Genomic DNA, 19,889 nt, shown 5'->3' on the forward strand with positions numbered 1-19,889 from the left:
TTGTCCAGACGTCCTTGCTTCTAACTAGTGTTCCCCTCGCAGGAGCCCACTTACACTGAACTTCCACGTTTTCTCAGGCTTAGCTGGGTGTGTCACAGATTTTCCTTCTTTCCCATGACCTTGACAACTCCGAAGATTGTTTTTCGGGTGTTTTATAAACTGGCCCTCAGTTGGCATTCGCCTCGTGCTGTTCTCCAGCGAAAGACCCTGCAGGCAGAGCCGGTGCAAACCAGCCCGATCCTGGGCCCGGGGAGTCCCGGAGCCGGTGGGAACCCGCAGCGTCCAGTAGGACCCGGAGACTTGGGGCCGCCGGGGCGTTGGCGGGGGAAATCCCACCGAGTCACAAACGCGCCGGCTCCCACCCCAGGCGACAGACACTGCGGGGACCCCTCTCCGGACGGTGCGCAGGACTCGCCTGGAGAAACGGGACGGGCGGGCACCCGGGCTGGAAGAGGGGCGTCACGCCCAGCCGGGCCCCCGCGCTCGGGCGCCGGGGACAGCCGCTCCCCTCGGGTGGGGGCTGCGCTCACCTGAGGGCGGGCCGAGCGCGGGACCCGCCCCCGACTCGGGATGGCCCCGCCCCCGCCCGCTCCGCCGACTGGCCCCGCCCGCCAGCCCGCCCCGCCCACTTACCCCGCCCACCAGCCCGCCCCGCCCCGCCGGTTGGCCCGCCACTCCAGCCCGCCCCGCCCCGGCTCTCCGATTGGCTCCGCCCGGAGGCTCCTCTCCCAGCCCGGCCTGAGCGGCTGCCGCGCCGCGGGCGTCAGTGCGCGTGAGAGCCGGAGGCCGAGCCCGCCGCTGTGTCCCCCGAGCTCCGCCGACCCCGCCGCTGCAGGTGAGTGGGGCCGCCCGCGGGTCCTGGGTGGGGGCAGCGGCCCGAGACGCCGTCCAGGCTGGCCTGCGGGAGCGTTCGCCCGCGCGACGGGCAGCGCAGAGCACCCCACCTGATTTCTCCGGGGCTGGCCAGGGCCCACCCCAGGGCCCGAGGACACCTGCGTGTCCACCGCGCCTGGCCGCTCCCTTCCGGTTTCTCCGCCTTGGGGCTTGCGGAAGGGAACGGCTTCTGGACGTTTCCTCTTGCCTGGCCTCAGCCCAGCCCTAGGAAGGCTGCATAAACGTTAGACGCGGGCTTGCAGGCGTTAGAGGACAATTGCTTAGCTGTCCACTGAAGTCTTGGACAGGAGAGTTGAAGTGGTTGAGCGCCAGGCTGGGGCCTGACTTCCGTCCCGGGGACGCTGCCCCGCCCTCCCCCCCCCCCCCCCCCGCCCCGTGACACTGTGGCCCCTCAGCACCGTAGGGTGTGGCCCTTATGCAAAATAAAACATAAAAAAACGGAGGCAGAGGTTAGCAAGCTGCCGGCCGCCGGTCCCTGCAGGGACATTCCTGTCCCGCCCCTCTGGCCTTTCCCGTGGCCAGCCCTCGGCTTGCCCAGGGCCGGTTCTGTCCCTGCTCCTCCGGGGAGCCCCTGTTTGGGGCCAGCCCCCCTCCAAACACATAGCAGGCTTGACTGCCTGGAGGGAGGGCCAGGCTTTCGGGAGGGGGGGACTGGCCAGTTGCTCCCCTCACTGGCCCTCCTGTTCCTTCCTTCCTTCTTGCTCCAGTCAGTCAGTTGCTGGGGATTCCAGAGGGATTAGCCTCTTCCCGCAAGGCACTGTGTATGCTGGAAGGTTCCCCCGGCTAGGCGGGCCTGGTGTTGGCTGCCCTGCCCCCTCCTCTCCTACTAGGCTCTGGCCCTGGGTGTCTCCATCTGTAAAATGGAAGCAGTGATCATAGCTACCACCCACGGGCCACTGGAAGGAGGAAATGATTAATAGAGTTAGCTGCTGAGCTGAGCCACTCGGGACCTGGGGAGCCCCACCTGTGTACCCGGGAGGATGGTGCCCAGGTGGACCTAGGCTAACAGCAGAGTCTGGCTCATCCCTGGAAGCATCTCGTTGGAATTCTGGTAGCAGCAGTAATGACTGATCACTCCTGTCAGGCTGACATGGAAGGTCCATCTGTCCTGTCTATCTTGGCTGGTGCTGTCCAGCCCTCCTGGAAAGCCTGTTCCCCCGCCCATTGTTGCCCTTATTCCCACCCCCTCCTCCCCCCGCAGCCGGAAGTTCCCATGTGGGGACAGGTGGCAGTGAGTTCTTCCCCCGGCCTCCGCCTTTGGTGCTGCGCAAGTCAGTTCTCGCTCAGTGCAGCTACGGGAGTGGTGGCTCTTATCCCCGCCCTGTCCTTTGTCCCTGGAGGGTGGGCCTGGTTGCTCCCTGCTCTGCTCTCAGTGTCCCCAGAGGGGCCTCGGAACTCAGCAGATGTCAGTCGAATGAAAGAGACTGGCCCAAGATCACCCTCTATTAAAAGTATTGTCCCTTAGGGCACCTGGAACATTGTACAGTGGGTGGGTGCTTGTGTCTGTCCCCTATGGGTGCCCTGCGGGTCCCCGAGCCCCCCAGGACTCACCCCTGAGCACTGCCAGTTGTGGGCCCCCAACAAAAGCAAACCACTGCACTTTTTTTTTTTTTTTGCTTTTTTTTGGGCCACACCTGGCGATGCACAGGAATTACTCCTGGCGGTGCTCAGGGGACCATATGGTTGCTGGGACTCGAACCCAGGTCGGTCGCGTGCAAGGCAAACGCCCTACCTGCTGTGCTATCGCTCCAGCACCAAACCTCTGCACTTTGAAGGCTGGTTTGGATAGGCAAGATAAGCAGGAGGGAAAAGCGGAAAAGTGAAGGCAACCTGGGTCGACCGAGAAGCCCAACTCAGTTTGGGTGGGGCAAGGGCGACGGGAGCCACTGTCGAAAAGCCGGGCACCGTCATGTGGTCACCGATAGGGAGGGTGGACAGTGGGCGTCGGTGAGAGCTGAGTGGCAGCTGTGGGCCCGGGGACGTCAGACGAGAGCAGAGGAAGCCCATATTGTGGGTGGTGGGGACTCGCCCCTGAAGGGCCTCTCGAGGTAACCTGCCCCTTCCTCTGCGGCTGCCCTCTCTCCTGAGACCTGACGCGGGGCCCCAGCACCAGCCCCCTTGGTGCTCGGCCTGACTCTTCATGGGCTCATCCCCATCACGTTCCTCTTCTGCATCCTTGTCCCAGCCCTGAGAACAGGCATTCCGAGGACACGAGGGAGGAAGGTGCTTCCTCGATGTGGACTTGCATTTTTTTTTACTTTGTTAATTCATTAATTTGGTTTTAGAGTCACAATGAGGGGTGCTCAGAGCTCACTCTTGACTCTTCACTCCGGGGTCACTCCTGATGGGCTTGGGGGATCCTGTGGGGTGCCGGGGACCGAAGGAGTTACTGAAATTCATGGGTGCTCTCTAAGCAGTGAGGTGGCATCACTGCTGATGGGTGATAATGTTACTTGGGCCCCTGGGACTCTCGGCGACACTGGGCAGGGACAGGGAGGGGCCTGGGGAGGGGAAGGCGTGTGGCGAGAGCAGGGCTTGCTTCGTCCCCCTAAAAGGTCACCGCTATTCTTAGTGGGTGACCGGGCATGTTTGTGTTGAACTCAGCACGGGCTGCCCATGCCCCCAAGCAGTGGTGGCCACCCCATCCCCACCCACCCCACAGACCTGTGGGTTCCAGACAGCCTGGGACATCAGCTTGAGGGGGCTTGGGGGGGGTCTGGCCACAGTGCTGGGGATATTTCTGCCTAGGCTGTATCGGAGGGCCAGGGCTGAGGGATGGCAGGAGGAAGCAGGGACCCCACTGGGTCTCAGTCCTCAGCTCTCAGTACCAAACGCTCAGTACTGAGTTCTCAGTACCACGCTCCCAGTACTGAGCTCTAATCACTGCAGTGGGGTGCATGGTCAGCTTGGCCAAGTGGCCCCTTAGCTGTGGGCCTGTTGGTGGGAGAACGAAGCAGAAGCTGCTGGCGGGAGGGGCCGAGGGGTGCAGGGAGCTGGCCCTGCTCCCTCGCCGGCTGCCACTGCGTCCCACACCCCAGCGCCTCGACGGGGCAGCGGCCCCTTGGGACGTTCTGCGGCAGCTTGCTGCCTGCCCCACCTTCCCCCGCAGTGGTGGCCACTGAGACCAGTGTTGGCACAGGGGTCCAGCTGGGGGGCTGGCCTGCTCCTGACTGCCAGGAAGAGCCCGTTCTTAGCAGCCCAGACTCCAGCTTCGTAAAATGAAGGGGAGGGCGTGGGGGGGTGTCTTAAAAAAAGGAAAACAAAACAAAACAAAAAAACCCTGGCCACAGTGAAAGGTTTCTGAACAAGCTCCGACCAAAAATCAATTCAAAGTGCATCAGTCACGGATCCGAAGTGTTCCTGGTGGTGCGCTCTCGGGCTGCATTCCAGGCCGGAGGTTACCGTGGAAAAGTTTAGGAAACCCTGGTGGAGACCACTGCTGGGACCCTGACTGGCGTGTTATGGATGTTCTTGCTTCTAAGGAATAGCTGGCATATTTGTCATAGTTTTCCCAGTCAGGGAGGAGAGCCTGCGTCTTATCTGGACTAGTTCGATTCCTCCACCCCTCTCGGAGCCCGGCAAGCTACCGAGAGTATCTCGCCTGCATGGCAAAGCCTGGCAAGCTAACTGTGATGTATTTGATATGCCAAACACAGTAACGACAAGTCTCACAATGGAGACGTTACTGGTGCCCGCTCGAGCAAATCGATGCACAACGGGAGGACAGTGCTACGGATGCTGCGGAATGTTTCTGTGTTCTACTTTTGTTTTCTGTTGTTGGTTATTCACTTGCATCGTTTCTCATTTGTTGTGGAGGGGGCCAAACCCAGCGGTGCTCTGGGCTGACTCCTGGCTTTGTGCTCAGGGATCGCGCCTGGTGTGCTTGGGGGAACCATATGGGGTGCTGGGCGTGGGACCTGGGTCCGCTGCCCCTACGCTAGAATTTTTGAAGTCAGGTTCTACTCGGAACTTGGCTTTCACGTTCGGTGTTCCTCGAGCTTATCTTTGTGGGTTGAACTTTGCACCTTATTGCCTTTGGCCTTACAACCGAGTTATCTGCACATCGGGAGAATATTAACAAAGGATCTAGGAGAATCTTGTCTTCTTTCCGGCCCGAAAGTGAACAAATAAGGGCACGTTATGGACAGGGCAGAAGACTGCACTGTTCTCGTCCGGGATCTGGATTTTATAGTCTCTGAGTCTTGGCCGCTGATGGGATTACACGGCGCCAGGGGGCCAGGTGGTGGGTGTGACCCCCGCCTACTGGAATTTGGAGGATCTGGATGGAAGATGCTCGACTCCAATCCGAGTAGGCTTGGAGGTCTCGGCCCCGGATCCCGCGTGGCTTTGTCCCTCTGCCAGTACCTACATGTGTGCGGAGAGTGGTCTCAGCATGGTAGAAGACCTTATCAAAACTTTTTTTAATGACATCTTATTGTCTCATTCCTACTTTGGACAAACTTGCAGGCTATCAAATGTAGCCTGCCCACAGGGCAGAGTCTGGCAAACTCCCCCTGGCGTACCAAATATGCCAAATACCAGTAACAATGATGGGTCTCATTCTCCTAAAGAGCCTTGAATATAATCTCAGGGCTAGGATGAAAGAGACGTTACTGGGGCCTGCTCGAGGCAATCGACGAATAACAGGATGATGAAATGAAATGAAAAAATGGACAGGGCAAACCGCCAATGTCTGACTCCTCAGCTGCTCCAAGGGCCCAAACATCAAGGGATGCGTAGGGAAGAGGGAGGTCCGGGGGTTGGCAGTTCAGGCCCCTAGCCCTTAGGGGAAGCCAGGGTAAGGAGACATTCTCTGCATTCTGAGCAGCCCAGATTATTTCTGACTGCCCTTTGCTGTGCTTCTGAGTTTATTATCGTACTTTTAATTCTTTTTTTTTTTTTTGCTTTTTGGGTCACACCCAGCAATGCACAGGGGTTACTCCTGGCTCTGCACTCAGGACTCACTCCTGGCAGTGCTCAGAGACCATATGGGATGCTGGGAATCGAACCCGGGTCGGCTGCATGCAAGGCAAATGCCCTACCTACTATGCTATTGCTTCGTCCCCTTCTTTTTTTTTTCTGTACTTTTAATTTTTTAATCTTGAGGTCACACACAACAATGCTCAGGGCTACTCCTGGCTCAGCGCTGGGGAGGTGGGGTCCCTCCCAGCAGTGCTCACTGAGCCATCAGGTGCCTGGGTTGGATGGAACCAGGACTGGCAGCCTGCGAAGCATGTGCTGTAGCTGGTTCAGCGCTTGCTGGCCCTGTGCTTGTGAGGTTTCGGTTTTGTTTTGGGGTCATGTACGTCTTGTGGGGTTCCGGGCTTAGTCCTGGCTCTGTGTCAGCAGACCCCCTCGCAGCGCGAATGTGGGGCCGGAGGTTCAACCCGAGTCATGGCCGCAGCAGTCCCCCCCTGCGTGCAAGGCGGGTGTGCTCCCTCCCATGCCCCCGTCTCTCTTTGGGGACTCTGCTTATGGTCATAAATAATTTGTGACATAAATTTATGTTACGGTCACAGCCACAGTCCTCCCGTTGTTCATCGATTTGCTCGAGCGGGCCCAGTAACGTCTCCATCGTGAGATTTGTTGTTACTGTGTTTGGCACATCAAATACGTCACGGGGAGCTTGCCAGGCTCTGCCGTGTTATATAAACAATAAGTTATGTTACATAAATTATTGCAGGGGACGGGAATGGCTTTAGCCTCTTGGACTGTGAAATCCAGTGAGTAATTTTCCAAGTTCTGTGTTTCCGGATAAAAACAAACGGCTAGAAATCGTCCGGGGAGGGTTGTTATACAGACTCACCGTGTGCAGTATTAGTATTTGTGTTTTCTTTGCAAAGGAAAACAACAATACTGTCGTTCCTTTGCACTTACCTAGATGACCTTTTCATTTCATTTTCAACCTAACGTTTCATTTACTTAAAAGTGTCTCTCTGGGAACCAGCACGTGACAGTGACTGCTTCGGAGAGAATGCAGGAAGCTCTCTGCTTTTTCTCTCTTTGTTTGGGCCATCCCCAGCGAATAGTGCTCGCTCGGGGCCTCCTTCTGGCTGTGCCCTCAGGGTCACTCCTGGCTGGCCCAGGGGACCATATGCCACTGTGCCAGGGATTGAATCGTGTCGGCCACATGCCAGGCAAGTGCCCTTCCTGCTGCAGTCTCCTGGGCCGGGAGGGAACGCTGATGCACTTTCTCCTCCCAGTTCACTCTCCGGTGCCCTCCCTGAATTGACTCTTTCCTGGAGAGAGAGAGAGAGAGAGAGAGAGAGAGAGAGAGAGAGAGAGAGAGTCCCTGCTGGGGGCAGAGCCAACAGGTGGCCTCAGCTCAGCACTGTAGCCGCCTTCCCGGAGACACACAGTCTTGTGAAGGGCTGCAGAGCTGTTTCCTCCTCTCCCCCCAGGTTTCCCTCCTGGGTTGATTCCCCAGCTGGGGAGGGGAGTGTCTGAGGTGGAGACAAGATTCTGGGCCTCTCAGGGCTGGGGGCGCCTGTGATGAGGAGGAGGCAGGAGCCTGTTTCTCACAGGCGTCTTCGGGCAGAAGTTCAGTTCCTCAGTGGGGCCGGTGTCCAGCTGCTTGGGGGCCCACATGTGGGGCCCAGGTCAGCCGCAAGCAGTATGAGCACCTCGCCTCTCTCTGTACAGTGACTCAGGCCCTGGGACGTCACGGGCAGCCACCCTGGGGCTCACCTCACGCCTGCAGCTCTGGGCACGTGTGCCCCCAGCCAGTGGGACGGGCCCCGCAGAAGGGAGTCTGCTGCCTGCCAGCTCAGGCCGCCCAGGGAGGGCCTCTCCCTGCGGCCTCTTCCCCGGATTCTTGGTGCCTGATCAGGGCCTGGGCAGAGCTGTGGTGAAGAGGCGTCACCCCGGGGTGTGGAAGGGATGAATCAGGCTCCTGTGTCCGCCAGTGTGAGGGTTGGTGAGGACCTGGCTGGTCATGAGGGCCTCTGCCTGGCCCCCAAAGGCCCGGGAAAGTGACCTTGGCTCTGGCGCCTCTTGATGTGGTATGACTTATCAGGTGAGCCCTGAGCACTGCAGGGTATGGCCCAGAAAACAGAAAAGAGTCATGTTTGGGTAGGACTCTTCCTGCCTGTGAGGGCTCCATCCCCTCAGTCTCCTGTCCCCTAGGAGACTGGGGGACACCAAGGACTCCTTAAAAGAGAGACAAGATGCCACTCAAGCCACTATCTGTCTGTCTGCCTGTCTCTCTCGTTTTAATTTTTCCTTTTTGGTCCACACGTGGCAGTGCTTGGGGCTTACTCCTGGATTTGTGCTCAGCGGTCCCTCCTGATGGGTCCAGGGAAGGGGCCCTGTTGGTACCCAGGGCAGCACTTCCCCACTGGACTCTTTCTCGGACCCTGGAGCCTGCTCTTTCTTCATCTTTTTTTTTATAATAATGTAGGAGTACAGCCATTGATTAAGCTGATGAATTGAGCATGAACTCCACATTACTTTTTAAAAAATTCAGAATGTTAATCTTATTTTAATATTTTATTATTATTCTCCCCCTCCCCCCCCCCCACCTTTTTATTGATTCACCGTGAGGTGCAGTTACAAAGCTTTCATGTTTGAGCTTTGGTCATACAATCATCAAACACCCGTCCCTTCACCAGTGCACATTTCCCACCACCCAAATCCCCCGTATTCCCCACCCCCCTATACCCCCTCTTCGTCTGTTCTTGAGGAAGCGTGTCGGGCCCTGGGTGCCTCCCAGGGTCAGATTGGCGCGGAGGGGCTCTCAGGGTCAGCCCCTCACCCCAGTTCCTTCACTCCCAGGCCGCCGCCCTTCTACAGCTGCAGGAGACCCAGGACTGGCCGTGGGGGCGGGCAGCAGCCAATTCGTTTGTTTTAAAAAGAAGCGCTGTTGTGTCCATCTCCAGACCCGACCCCTAAAGTGATAGTCCCCCCTCTCCCCCCCGCCTGTTGTCCCCCTTCCTGCTCTTGCTTTATCCTGTTTCCTGGGCAGTGAACTCTTGACGTGGGGCAGGAGCCTCCGTCACGAGGTTTTCCTTCCCTTCTCTGGTTGTGGGGGAGTGTGGCGTGTGGAGGGCGGCCTCTGAGTCACCAGGGATTTTGGGCCGAGAAACCCCGAGTTCCAGCTCCCTGGTCCTGCCCACTGGGTGTGGCTGCCCTGCTGGGCCTGTGCGCACAGCCGACCTCTGTCCTTCCCAGCTCCACGCCTTCTGGGTGTGTCTGCCCGGCCACCTGGAACTCCCTGCCCCAGTCTCGGTGACTCTGGGCAGAGTCACTGACCAGGCTTAGTACAGAGTTCCCAGCCCTGCCGGCTGAAGCCAGCCTCTGGGCCTGCCTTTCTCCCTGGATGTTGGCGGCAGTCTGGGTTTATGGCTTCCTTTGTGCACGGGCCTTGGCTCCATGTCAGGGGTCCTTTGTGAGCGCACTCTCAGCAGAGTCCCTTCCAAGCTAACACCGTGGAAGGATCTGGAAGGGAGGGAAGCAATGGCCACGGCATGTGTTTGCGTCGTCCTGCAGCTACAGCTGCGTAGTACCTTTTGGATGGAAAACGTAACGGCCATTACCATCTCAGGTGGTTTCAGTTGCTCAGTTCTGCGGGTACAAGCTTGCACGTCATGACACAACTCTTCCTTCCGTCCTCCCAGAGGGGGACAGGACCTCCCCGAGCAGACATCAGCCAGTAGCCCCGGCCCGTCGGCAGCCCCAGGCAGCCGAGTTCTGCTTTCTGTCTCCCTTTGACGGTTCTCAGACAGACACACCTCAGAGGCTTCGTGGACACAGCAAGTCTGGCTTCTCGGTGCGTGCAACAGCGATGTTTGTGCTGGGCTGGAGTCTCTAGGTGTGTGGTGCCCGACACAGCCAGCACTCTGCCCCCCTCTCCCACCTCAGGGTTGGCAGCCTAAGTCACTTGCAGATCCCCTTTGTCACGTAAGAGGGTTGGGGACTGTTTCAGATTGTCAAAGGTTCTCACCCTAGGCCACGTGGTTGACAGCATTGTTTACCGTCAGCTCTCTTGCAGAAATCATCCCAGAGGGTCGCTCCCTGTGCTACTCACCCCATCTTCCCCCTCCCCAGGTGTCCTTTTACAGACCAGCTCTCAGCTTCTGCTCCCTTTGGGCCCTTGTTTTTCCTCCACTGTGTTTCTTCGTAGCCCACCTACGAGAGACCACTCTGTATCCCTCTCCCTCTCCCCCTGCCTCCCTCCACCCGGCAGGAGACTCCCAGGCCTGTCCACGGATCTCAGGATCTCGTTCTTTTGGCCGAGTGGTATTCCGTTGTGCATACAGAATCCTTTATGCAGAGGTCAAGCCACACGCCCAGGGTCACACAGTGAGTGGTAGTGCTCACCCTGGAGTCACTGTCCTCGAGTCCAGACCCGGGCCTTCCCTGACCCCAAGCACCAGAAGTGCCCCTTGACAGTGCCAGGGTGTTTGTGGCCCTTGGTTGGGGGCAGGGGCGGGAGGAGGAACTGCAGGAGTGAGGTGCGGAGGGGCGTGCGGGCGGGTGAGCGGCAGATGGCATGTTGGCCCGTGTGCTATGGTCAGGGCGAGTTGATTCCTGGCACGTTGCTCGGGCTGGTCCTTGCAGCTTAGAGCGAAGTGAGAGGTGTTGGGGGGCTTGCGAGCATTTCCGGGCCCCCTGCTTCATCTTGGGAGGAGCCTTCCACCAGGTGCCACTGGCTGTTGGCGGCAGCTCCCCCAAGAAGTGCTAAAAACTTGTATCCTGGCCACACCGGGCGGGGGGTGGAGGGGACGACTTGGAGAGACTTTTCCTGTGTCTGCCTGTGAGCGGGTGTGGCAGGAGACAGCCCCTAGGCCCCCTGACCCCGGGCCTCCTCCGTGGGAATCCAGGGACTCTCGCTCCTGAGACGCACCCGGGATTGCAGCCAGTGCCGGGGAGGCCTGGTGGGACCTTGATCGCCTGTGCATGCTTGTCACCCTGAAAGTGGGAGTGGGACCCCCTCGGCCCCTCTGGGCTTAGTTAGAGGGGAAGGGAGGGCCGAGGTTCTGCCCACAGGCCCCTGGCAGTGACTGGGCGGCAGTCTGCAGCCAGGTGTCTGGGGTCTCCCCTCCCCCCATGATCCCCACAGAAAGTACTTGTCTTGGACAGGTGAGGGGCAGGCCTGGCCAGCGGGAGGTGGCAGGCCCCGGGGGGTTCCTTTCCATGAGACTGCCAGCGTGTCCCTCAGCTCTTGGGTGATACTTCCCCTCAGGGTGGAGCAGGCAGCTTTTGGTTGGTTTGTTTGGGGCTACATTTGGTGATGCTCAGGGGTGACTCCTGGCTCTGCACTCAGGAATCTGCTCCTGGGAGTGCTCAGGGAAGCATATGGGAGGCTGGGAATCAAACTTGGCTGCAAGACAAATGCCCTCCTCACTGTACTGCCTCTCCGACCCCACAGGCAGCAGTTCCAATGTTTGGTGGTACCTGATTTCTCTCCTGCCCTCTGGTTGGGTGCAGTGAAATCTGCGGCTCCAGGAGCTCTGAGCTGGTTGGGTCACTCCATCCTTTCCACTGCACTGGGAGAGGAGACGGCTTCCAGCTGGTCAGCAGGGATTGCGCCTGTCTTTGGGCGCGGGGAGTGTCTGGACACCAGGGGCCACTCCCGCTATACTCAGCCCAGTGCTGTGGCTTTGAGTGGCCAGAGCTTAGGTCCCGAGAAGTGGTGGCCCTTGGGGGGCACCACAGCCATGCTGGGTGGTGCTGGGGAAGGGCCCACTCTGGGCCCTCTGAGATCTCCTGGCCTGAGGCTGGTGACTTGGTGGTGAGAAGGGAGGAGGCCTGTTTATAGTAGGTGTGCACAGACGTGGCGCCCGCAGAGGGCTTGGGGGGAGGACACGCTGCTGCCCAGTGCCCATCGCTGCGTTGGGCCAGGTGCTGGGCGGGTGCGCCCTGCAGGGAGCCTCAGAGTCTGCCTCTGTGAGCACTCAGTGTGCCTCCCCTGCTCATGCCCACGCAGATGCGCCCGTTAGTCGCCGGCTGTGGTTTTCGAGTGATCAGAGGTGCCAGTTGGGGAGGAGGTTGGCCAAGCAGGAGCCAGCCCCAGACCGCCATGCGTTTTCCTACTTGAGTTGTCTGTGTTCATAAAGTATGCAGCTGATTGGATGTCGGGTAACTGACTCATAGGCCTCTGCCTCCACGAGACCAGCGTTCTAGAAAACAGCCTTCCCAGTTGGAGCATCACCATTGCTCAGAGTTCAGCAGCCACAGTGCTTGCGACCACACAGTGATTTGGGGTGGTGGGGGCCTGGCTGACCAGCCCCTTCCAGGGAGAAGGGCTCCTTTCAGCGCTCCAGCTGACTCCAGGCGCTCTGCTAGCATAGACCCCGAATTTCAACATTTTGTTTTATTTTGTTTTGTTTTCTTTGGGGTCCCACCTGGCTTTGTTCAGGACTGACTCCTGGTTCTGCACTCAGGGACCCCCCCGACGGGTCTCAGGGTGGGGGGGTGGCAGCCATACGAGGTGCTGGGGATCAGACCTGGGTAGGCGCCATACAAGGTGAGCACCCTCCCTGGCCCAGGGAAACAAGGTCATCATCACGACTGTCCAGCAACCCGCCTTTGAGGCGACTGTGAGTCTCCGCTCGGGTGGCCTCTTGTGGAGGTGGTGAGACCCCCCGGGCAGCAGGAGCGGGACCTGGCTCCTGTCTGTGGGATCTCCAGACCAGACCCCTCTCTCTGCAGACTCTCTCTTGCCTTGAGCCCAGTTTCAACTCTGCTCTTATCACGGCCTCCACGTTCCGGTCCAGTGACCTGGACAGGAATGTCCAGGGCTCCCAGGGTGGCACGCGGAAGCTGTGGACTGGCTCACTCTTCATCTCCCCGAATCGAGCCAGGAACTGTCACAGGCAGGAATGTGGATGGGTCGGTATGGGCCTGCTGCTCACTTGGCGAGAGTGTGTGGACACGAAACACGGCTAGCTTTAAACAAACTCTTCTGTTTTGGTCTCAGGGCTCACTCCTGATGGGCTTGGAGGACAAAGCTGGGTGTGTGTGCCCAGGCAAGCACCTTCCCACTGCGCCATCACTCGGGGCCTCCAGCCCTTTTCTAAGACTATACGTCAGCCACGCGCACACACGTGTGCACTTATTTGTTTAAAATCACAGCTCAGTGTTGCCCTTTGGGTGGGGCTTGAGGGGAGAGAGGAGCTGTTGTTTTCTAATTGACTCACTCCTGGTGGGCTTATGTTCATTGTGTTTTCTGAAAGTATACTTAAATTCTTTTTTCTTTTTTTTTCCATTTTAACAGAGAAAATTTATTGACATATTAACAGGCTCAGATACACAATTAACACACACGCCATTTTCAGCTGAAAGAAAAAAACATGAATAAAATCCTCTCCTGCTAGGTTTTGTTTTCTTTCTGTTTGCATATTAGAAAAAAATTGATTTTATTTTGTTTGTTGGACCATACTCTGCAATGCTCAGGGGTTACTCTGGGCTCTGCTCTCAGACTTGCAAATTTCTGTGGACTTCAATTCACAAAAAGTTACTCTGAGAAGACATTTAGATCTAAGGTTGGAGGGGGAAAATTTTTATATGTCAGTACTACGATTTTTTTAACATACAGACCAGAGCGATAACACAGTGGTAAGGCTCTTGCCTTGCTCAAGGCAAATCTGGGTTTGATCCCTGGCATCCCATGTGGTCCCTCAAGTACTGCCAGGAGTAATTCTTTTTTCTTTTTGTTTTTTGGGTCATACCTCTCAGTGCTCAGGGCTCACTCCTGGCTCTGCATTCAGGAATCACTCCTGGTGGACTTGGGCCATATGGAATGCTGGGGACCAAACCCAGGTCTTCCACATGCAAGGCAAACACCCTCCCTGTTGTGTTCTCTCTCTCTCTCTCTCTCTCTCTCTCTCTCTCTCTCTCTTTCTCTCGGCCCCTTTTTAATTTTAAAGGGAGGGTGAGGGGGTTGGGACCACGCTCAGCTACTTGAGGCTTTTTCTGTACACAGTGGTCACTCTTGCTGGTGCTTGAGGGACCATATGCAGGACGGGGATTCAAACCCGGATTGACCACCTGCAAGGCAAGAGCTATTGCTCTGGCCCCTGTTTTTCTATTTTCCAGCGTAACTAATTCTTAGAACAATTCAGGGTCACATCAAAAGTGAGTGGCATTCTAGAACTCAGCAAAAAGCTCCAGGTACGGATGACAGTGGCGGCAAACTCCAGGCCTCATGGGACAGGGGAGGAATCGGCCCTTCTCATTACCCCCTTCCCCCTGATGGGACTCTGAGATGATGCCCACATCCAGCCACCGTCTACTTAAGCTCCCACACGGCCACGATCCAGAGACAACACAAACGAATCTCAGACCCGAGCAACTTGCTGCAGTGATCTCGTCAGAACCTAATTAGTAAAATTTTAGAATTCCTAGAGCACGCGGGGCTGCTCTTGTGCCGAGCGACATTATATTGTGTCCATAACAAGCAATACAAAACACGTTGTCTAGCATTGCCTTTTCTGCAGGTGGGACTAGGCTTGAAATATGGAAGGTACCCAAAGTAGGGAAAGAGTATTGTGCAGATTGTCTGCCACACAGGCAGGGGGAGGTGTGCAATGGGGGGGGCGGGGATACTGGGAATTTTGGTGGTGAAAAATGTGCACTGGTGAAGGGATGGGTGTTTGGTGATTGATCGGAGTTCATACAATCTTATTATCTCATTTGGACAACCTGGGAGGCTACCGAATGTTACCTGCCTGCACGGCAGAGTCTGGCAAACTCCCCGTGGTGTACCCGATGTGCCAAATACCAGTAACAATGATGGGTCTCATTCTCCTAACCCTGAAAGAGCCTTGAATATGGCACTTCTTAAAATCTCAGGGCCAGGACGAAGGAGACGTCACTGGTGCCTGCTCGAGACAGTCGACGAACAACAGGATGATCGTGATCGTGATTGTGATGATCGAAGTTCCAACATGAAAGTTGTTACTGTACCTCACGGTGAATCAATAAAAAGTGTGGGTGGGGGGAGTGAGTGGCCAGTGCAGATCTCCCGTGTACTCTCTGCACCCCTCCCAGCTCGGCCTGCTCAGCTTTGGTTCTCCATTGATGGAAGCAAGCACCTCAGGGAGCTTTTGCTGGCGTGCAAGTGCCTTCCCAGGTTTGGGATCATCTGAAAGAGCTTCAGGGCCCAAAGCGATCATACAGCAGGTAGGATGTTTGCCTTGCATGCAGCCGACCCAGGTTCCATCCCCGGCATCCCATAAGGTCCCTGAGCCTGCCAGGAGGGATTCCTGAGTGCAGAACCAGGAGTAAGTCCTGAACATTGGTTCCCCCCAAAATAAAGCAAGCAAAAATAAACCAAACAAACTTCTAGAAGAGCTTCCCTCCGCTCATCCTGTAACTTCCGGCTGTCCCCTTCCCCCCGCTCCCCCTGCCTTGCCCACAGCTCACGTGGCCTCTTGGCGCTGGCTCTCCACATGGCAGCATGCCTCTGCCGTGCCTCCACGCCCTGCGTGGGCTGAGGGAGAGCTCCTCCCCTTCCCTCATGGAGTAACACTCCAGGTTTGGTTTATTTATCCGTTCATCCACGGAAATGCATCTCTGCCGTTGCCGAGTTTGAGCAGCTATGAGTACATTTGTATGCACCCCTGTGGAGTGCATGTTTGCGTGGCTGTAAGTTTTTGGTTCCTTCAGCTGGTGTCTGCATCATGCAAACAAGTCTATTAAGTTTGATAAGGAATTGGCAGTTTGGTCTTGGAGCGATAGTACTGTGGGGAGGGCGCTTGCCTTTCCGGTGGCCTATCCAGATTTAATCCCTGGCACCCCATATGGTCACCGAGCCCCATCACAAATGATCCGTGAGTGCAGAACCAGGAGTAAAAGTCCTGAATACAGCGTAGTGTGGTCCTAAAAGGAAGGAAAGAAAGAGGGAGGGAGGGAGGAGTTGGCAGGCTGTCTGCCACAGGGCCTGTACCATTTTGCATTTCTACCCACATGACAGGGACTATGCTGCAGCCTTGGTAGCTGTCTCTCTTCTGGACTTTGGCCGTATATTAAGTTCAGTATATTATTTTCATTTCCAGTTCCCTGGTAGTGTTTGATGTTGAGAATCTTTCCATGCGCTGATCTGCTATCTGCATATCTTTGTTTATTTTGGGGCACACCTGGTGATGCTGTGGGGAGGGTGTCGCAGTTGGTGGTACTTTGAGGACCATATGGTATCAGAGGTATCCAGGGCTTCTGCTAGTAAAGCTTGTGTTGGGGTGGAGGACACAGTTGACAGTGTTCTCAGGGGTTACTGCTGACAGTGCAGGAGGGAAGGGAAAAGAAAGGGATTCAAATTGGCAAAGAAGTTGAACTTCCACTATTTACTGATGACATGGCATTATACATAAAAAACACTGAAGACTTATGCAGAGAGAGAGAGAGAGAGAGAGTGTCCTGGAAACAGTAAAGCCTTTAAACTGGCAGGCTTCAAAATCAAAGCATAGAGGGGGAAAAAAGGCCAGAAATCTATTGTACCTTTAAATGTAAACAATGACATTGAAGATAAATAATTTTTGTTTTGTTTGGGGGCCACATCTGTCAGTGCTCTGGTGTCTGACCGTACTGTCTACACCCAGGACTCACTCCTGGCAGTGCTCAGGGGTCATATGGGATGCAGAGGATCGAACTCAGGTCACTGCATGCAAGGTGAGCACCCTACCTGCTCTACTATAACTCTGGTCCCAAGAAAGAAATTTTTAAATTCCATGTATAATCATGTCCAAGAATAGTAAAATACCTAGAAATCAATTTAACAAAAGAGGTGAAAGATTTATAGTGAAACTATAAATTACTACTGGAACAATTGAAAAAATGAAAGCCATATAGAAATGGAAACACATTCTTATTTTCATGGAGTGAAAGGAAGGAGTCATGTGTTTACACGACTTAACTACCTAAAGGGCCATAGGCGTTCAGCGCAGTCTCCGCCCAAATTCCCATGGCCTTCTTCAAGGACATGGAGCGAAATATCCGATTTCTGACGTTCATAAAGACCGTAAAACTCCCCAAATAGCCAAGGCAATTCTGAGAACAAAGAGGATGGAGGCTGTGAAAGCTGTAATCAGAGCTGGGTGGTGCTGTGATAGCGACAGACCTACATACCAGCGGACTAGAGCTGAGAGCCCACCAGTGACCCCTCAGCTGGAAGGAGCTGGGTGCGTGAAGTGGAAGGAAAGTCTCCTCAACAGACGGTGCAAGAAGCTTTTAAAAGAAACTAGAGGGGCTGGAGCAATAGCACAGTGGGGAGGGCGTTTGCCTTGCACGCGGCCGACCCGGGTTCGATTCCCAGCATCCCATAGGGTCCCCTGAGCACTGCCAGGAGTAACTCCTGAGTGCAGAGCCAGGAGTAACCCCTGTGCATCGCTGGGTGTGACCCAAAAAGCAAAAAAGTAAAAAATAAAAAAAAGAAAAGAAACTAGATCGGGGGCTGGAGAGAGTGCAGCAGGGAGGGACGTGGCTGGCGGCTGACCCAGGTTCAATCCCCAGCATTCCATATGGTCCTGCAAGCACCACCCTGAGTGATCCCTGAGTGTAGAGCGAGGAGCAACTCCTGAGCATAGCCGGGTGTGGCCCCCAGACAGACAGAAAATAAGATCAAAGTCCTACAAAAGGAGGTTGGAGTGGTAGCCCACCCAGTTCGAGTGATCCTGATTGTAGAGCCAGGAGTCAGCCCTGAACACTGTGGGGTGTGGCCCCAAAATAAAAGCAGCAACAAAACAAGAACAAAACGGATCAAAGAACTTGAGATGAGATGCATTGAATGTATAACATGCACTGGAACACTGCACTGTTCTCCCACTTTTCATCGATTTGCTTGAGTGGGCACTAGTAACGTCTCCCTTGTGAGACTTGTTACTGTTTTTGGCATATCAAATATACCACAGGTAGCTTGCCAGGCTCTGCCGTGCGGGCGGGATACTCTCAGTAGTTTGTCGGGCTCTTTGAGAGGGACGGAGGAATCGAACCCAGCTAGACCGTGTGCAAGTCTGTGCTATAGCTGCATACATTATATAATGTACAAGGTACAAAGAATTTAAGATGTATAAAGTATCATGTATCCAGTGTCTAAGATGCACAGGATGTAGGGGATACACTGTCTAACGTAAGATGTATTCAGTGCATAAGATACATTGTGGGAAGCAGGCAGAACTGTCCAGGGCGCAGACTGGAGGGGTTTCAGTGAGACCTCCCTACTGAGGAAGAAACCGAAGCAGAAACAAACAAATGGGACCACACCAAAGTAAAGAACTTCTGCAGGAGAAATAAATGAGGCCTAAAATAAAGCCACTCCACTGAATGGAGAAAGTATTCATTCGCCATACATGAACAAAGCATCCACAAAGCTTGGAACAGAAAAGCAAACTGAGCAGGGCACTGCAGGGGATCGGCTTTTACCCCCTGCCCCACCTGGAGTGATTCCTGCTCAGAGCCAGGAGACAGCCCTGAGCAGTCAGGTGTGGCCCCCAAGCCCGACACCGAACAACAAGAGCGTCCATTCTTGTGTGGCCTGCCAGGGTGGTGTCCCCGTGCCTTCTGCCCGGGGATGGTCCCGTGGACCTCCCTCTACTAGGGACTTCTGTGTTCCCAGAAGGACGCCCCACGGGAAGATGAGCATTGGGCTGGAGTTCCTCTCCCTCCTTGGGGTGGGGGGCTGGTGGGATGGATGCGGCTCCACAAAGAGACAGGTTCTCGCTCGCAGCACGCCTGGGGGCTGCCAGGGGGCAGGCGGGCGTCCATGGGTGCTTATGGCATGGTGCGGCCACGGCCTGGCTGATTGGAGCCAGTGTGAGTTGTTTGAACCCTGGAAGGCCACGGTTGGCCTCTGCGGCCCCAGTGAGCTCAGAACCCCGTTTGGAGACTGTTATGGCTTGAAACAGGCAGAGCCTGCGTGTGGCACAGCCCAGAGGAGAAAGTGCAGATCCTGGCCCTTGTGACTCAGCCGGGGTGCTGCCCAATGTGACCCTGATGCATGGTGCAGCTCCAGGTCCCGGGCCTGATACCACAGAGAACTGGGCCACCCAGGACAGCAGGGTGCTGGCTCACAGCCTCCGCCGGGCCTCCGTAGAGCCTGCAGCTGTCGCCAGCAGACACGGTGGCCAGGGTGCGGCCATGTGTCCCTCCCAGGCAGCCTAGTTGTCTGTGTACAGAGCAATGGTGGGCATCCCAGCAACCCCGTTGGGAAGCATGCAGGCCTCCCCCACTTCCTCCTGCCCTCCCCGGGGCCCATCTGTGCTGCCTGGTTTGGGCCCAGGAAGTCCACACCTCTGGTCCCTTGGTCGCAGTGGACGATGGCCAGTAGCCTGGCAGAGGGGTCTGACCCCCAAGAGCAGGGCCATGTACTCTGGACCAGAGCTGAGGGGACAGTGCCACTGAGCCACGCTCTCGTCCCCAAGGGGAAGCTGGGCACGGGGGTGTTCCGGGACCCCCTGCTGTCGGACTGGGGCCTCTGGAGCCGGATCTGAGCCTGACCCAGAACCTTCCGCATTTGCCGGTCTCCTGAGAGCTGTCCAAAGCCCGTGGCGGTCCGAGTCTCTGAGCTTTTCCTCCTTCCTTCCAGACTCAGCCATGAGCTACCCCGGCTACCCGCCACCCGCAGGAGGCTACCCGCCCGCTGCTCCAGGTGAGAGGTCGGGTCTGGCAGGGGTGCGGGGTGGAGGCTGTGCTGGAGGCCAGCCAGGAGCATGCACTGTCCCCTGCTCTGAGCCCTCCCCCGGCCAGGGCAATGAGGGCAACTGCCGGGGTCAGGTCTGGGCGGAGGAGGGCAGAGCCCGCCTGGCCCTGCTCTGCCTGGCTCCTGCCAACTATAGTTTGGTCCCCCCAGGAGGGAGGGGACAGTGGGTCACACGGGTCCTGCAGCTGCACAGACCCACCTGGGAGCCACTGCGAAGTGGCTTCAGACTGAGTCGCGGCAGCCCAGGGCCATTTGGGTCCCTGCTTCCTGTCCACAAGGGAGGACACGGGAGGTGCTGGGCCGTGCCACACACGTGTCAGGGACGCTGTCCCCACAGCAGGAGCCCAGGTCCTGCCGTCCG

General features: G+C 56.5%; 1 protein-coding gene across 1 annotated transcript in view; it reads left to right on the forward strand.

The window, feature by feature from the left end:
* The first annotated feature begins 799 nt into the window (after positions 1 to 799).
* The window catches only part of ANXA11 (annexin A11), a 30,534-nt gene continuing 11,444 nt past the window's right edge, over positions 800 to 19,889 (forward strand). The window contains exons 1-2 of the mRNA XM_056113397.1: positions 800 to 835; positions 19,415 to 19,477. Coding sequence (XP_055969372.1) covers positions 19,423 to 19,477 — 55 coding nt within the window. The 5' untranslated portion in view covers positions 800 to 835; positions 19,415 to 19,422. The remainder of the gene's footprint in view (positions 836 to 19,414; positions 19,478 to 19,889) is intronic.

Source organism: Sorex fumeus, unplaced genomic scaffold, assembly GCF_029834395.1.
Source record: "Sorex fumeus unplaced genomic scaffold, SorFum_2.1 ptg000020l, whole genome shotgun sequence".
NCBI lineage: Eukaryota > Metazoa > Chordata > Mammalia > Eulipotyphla > Soricidae > Sorex > Sorex fumeus.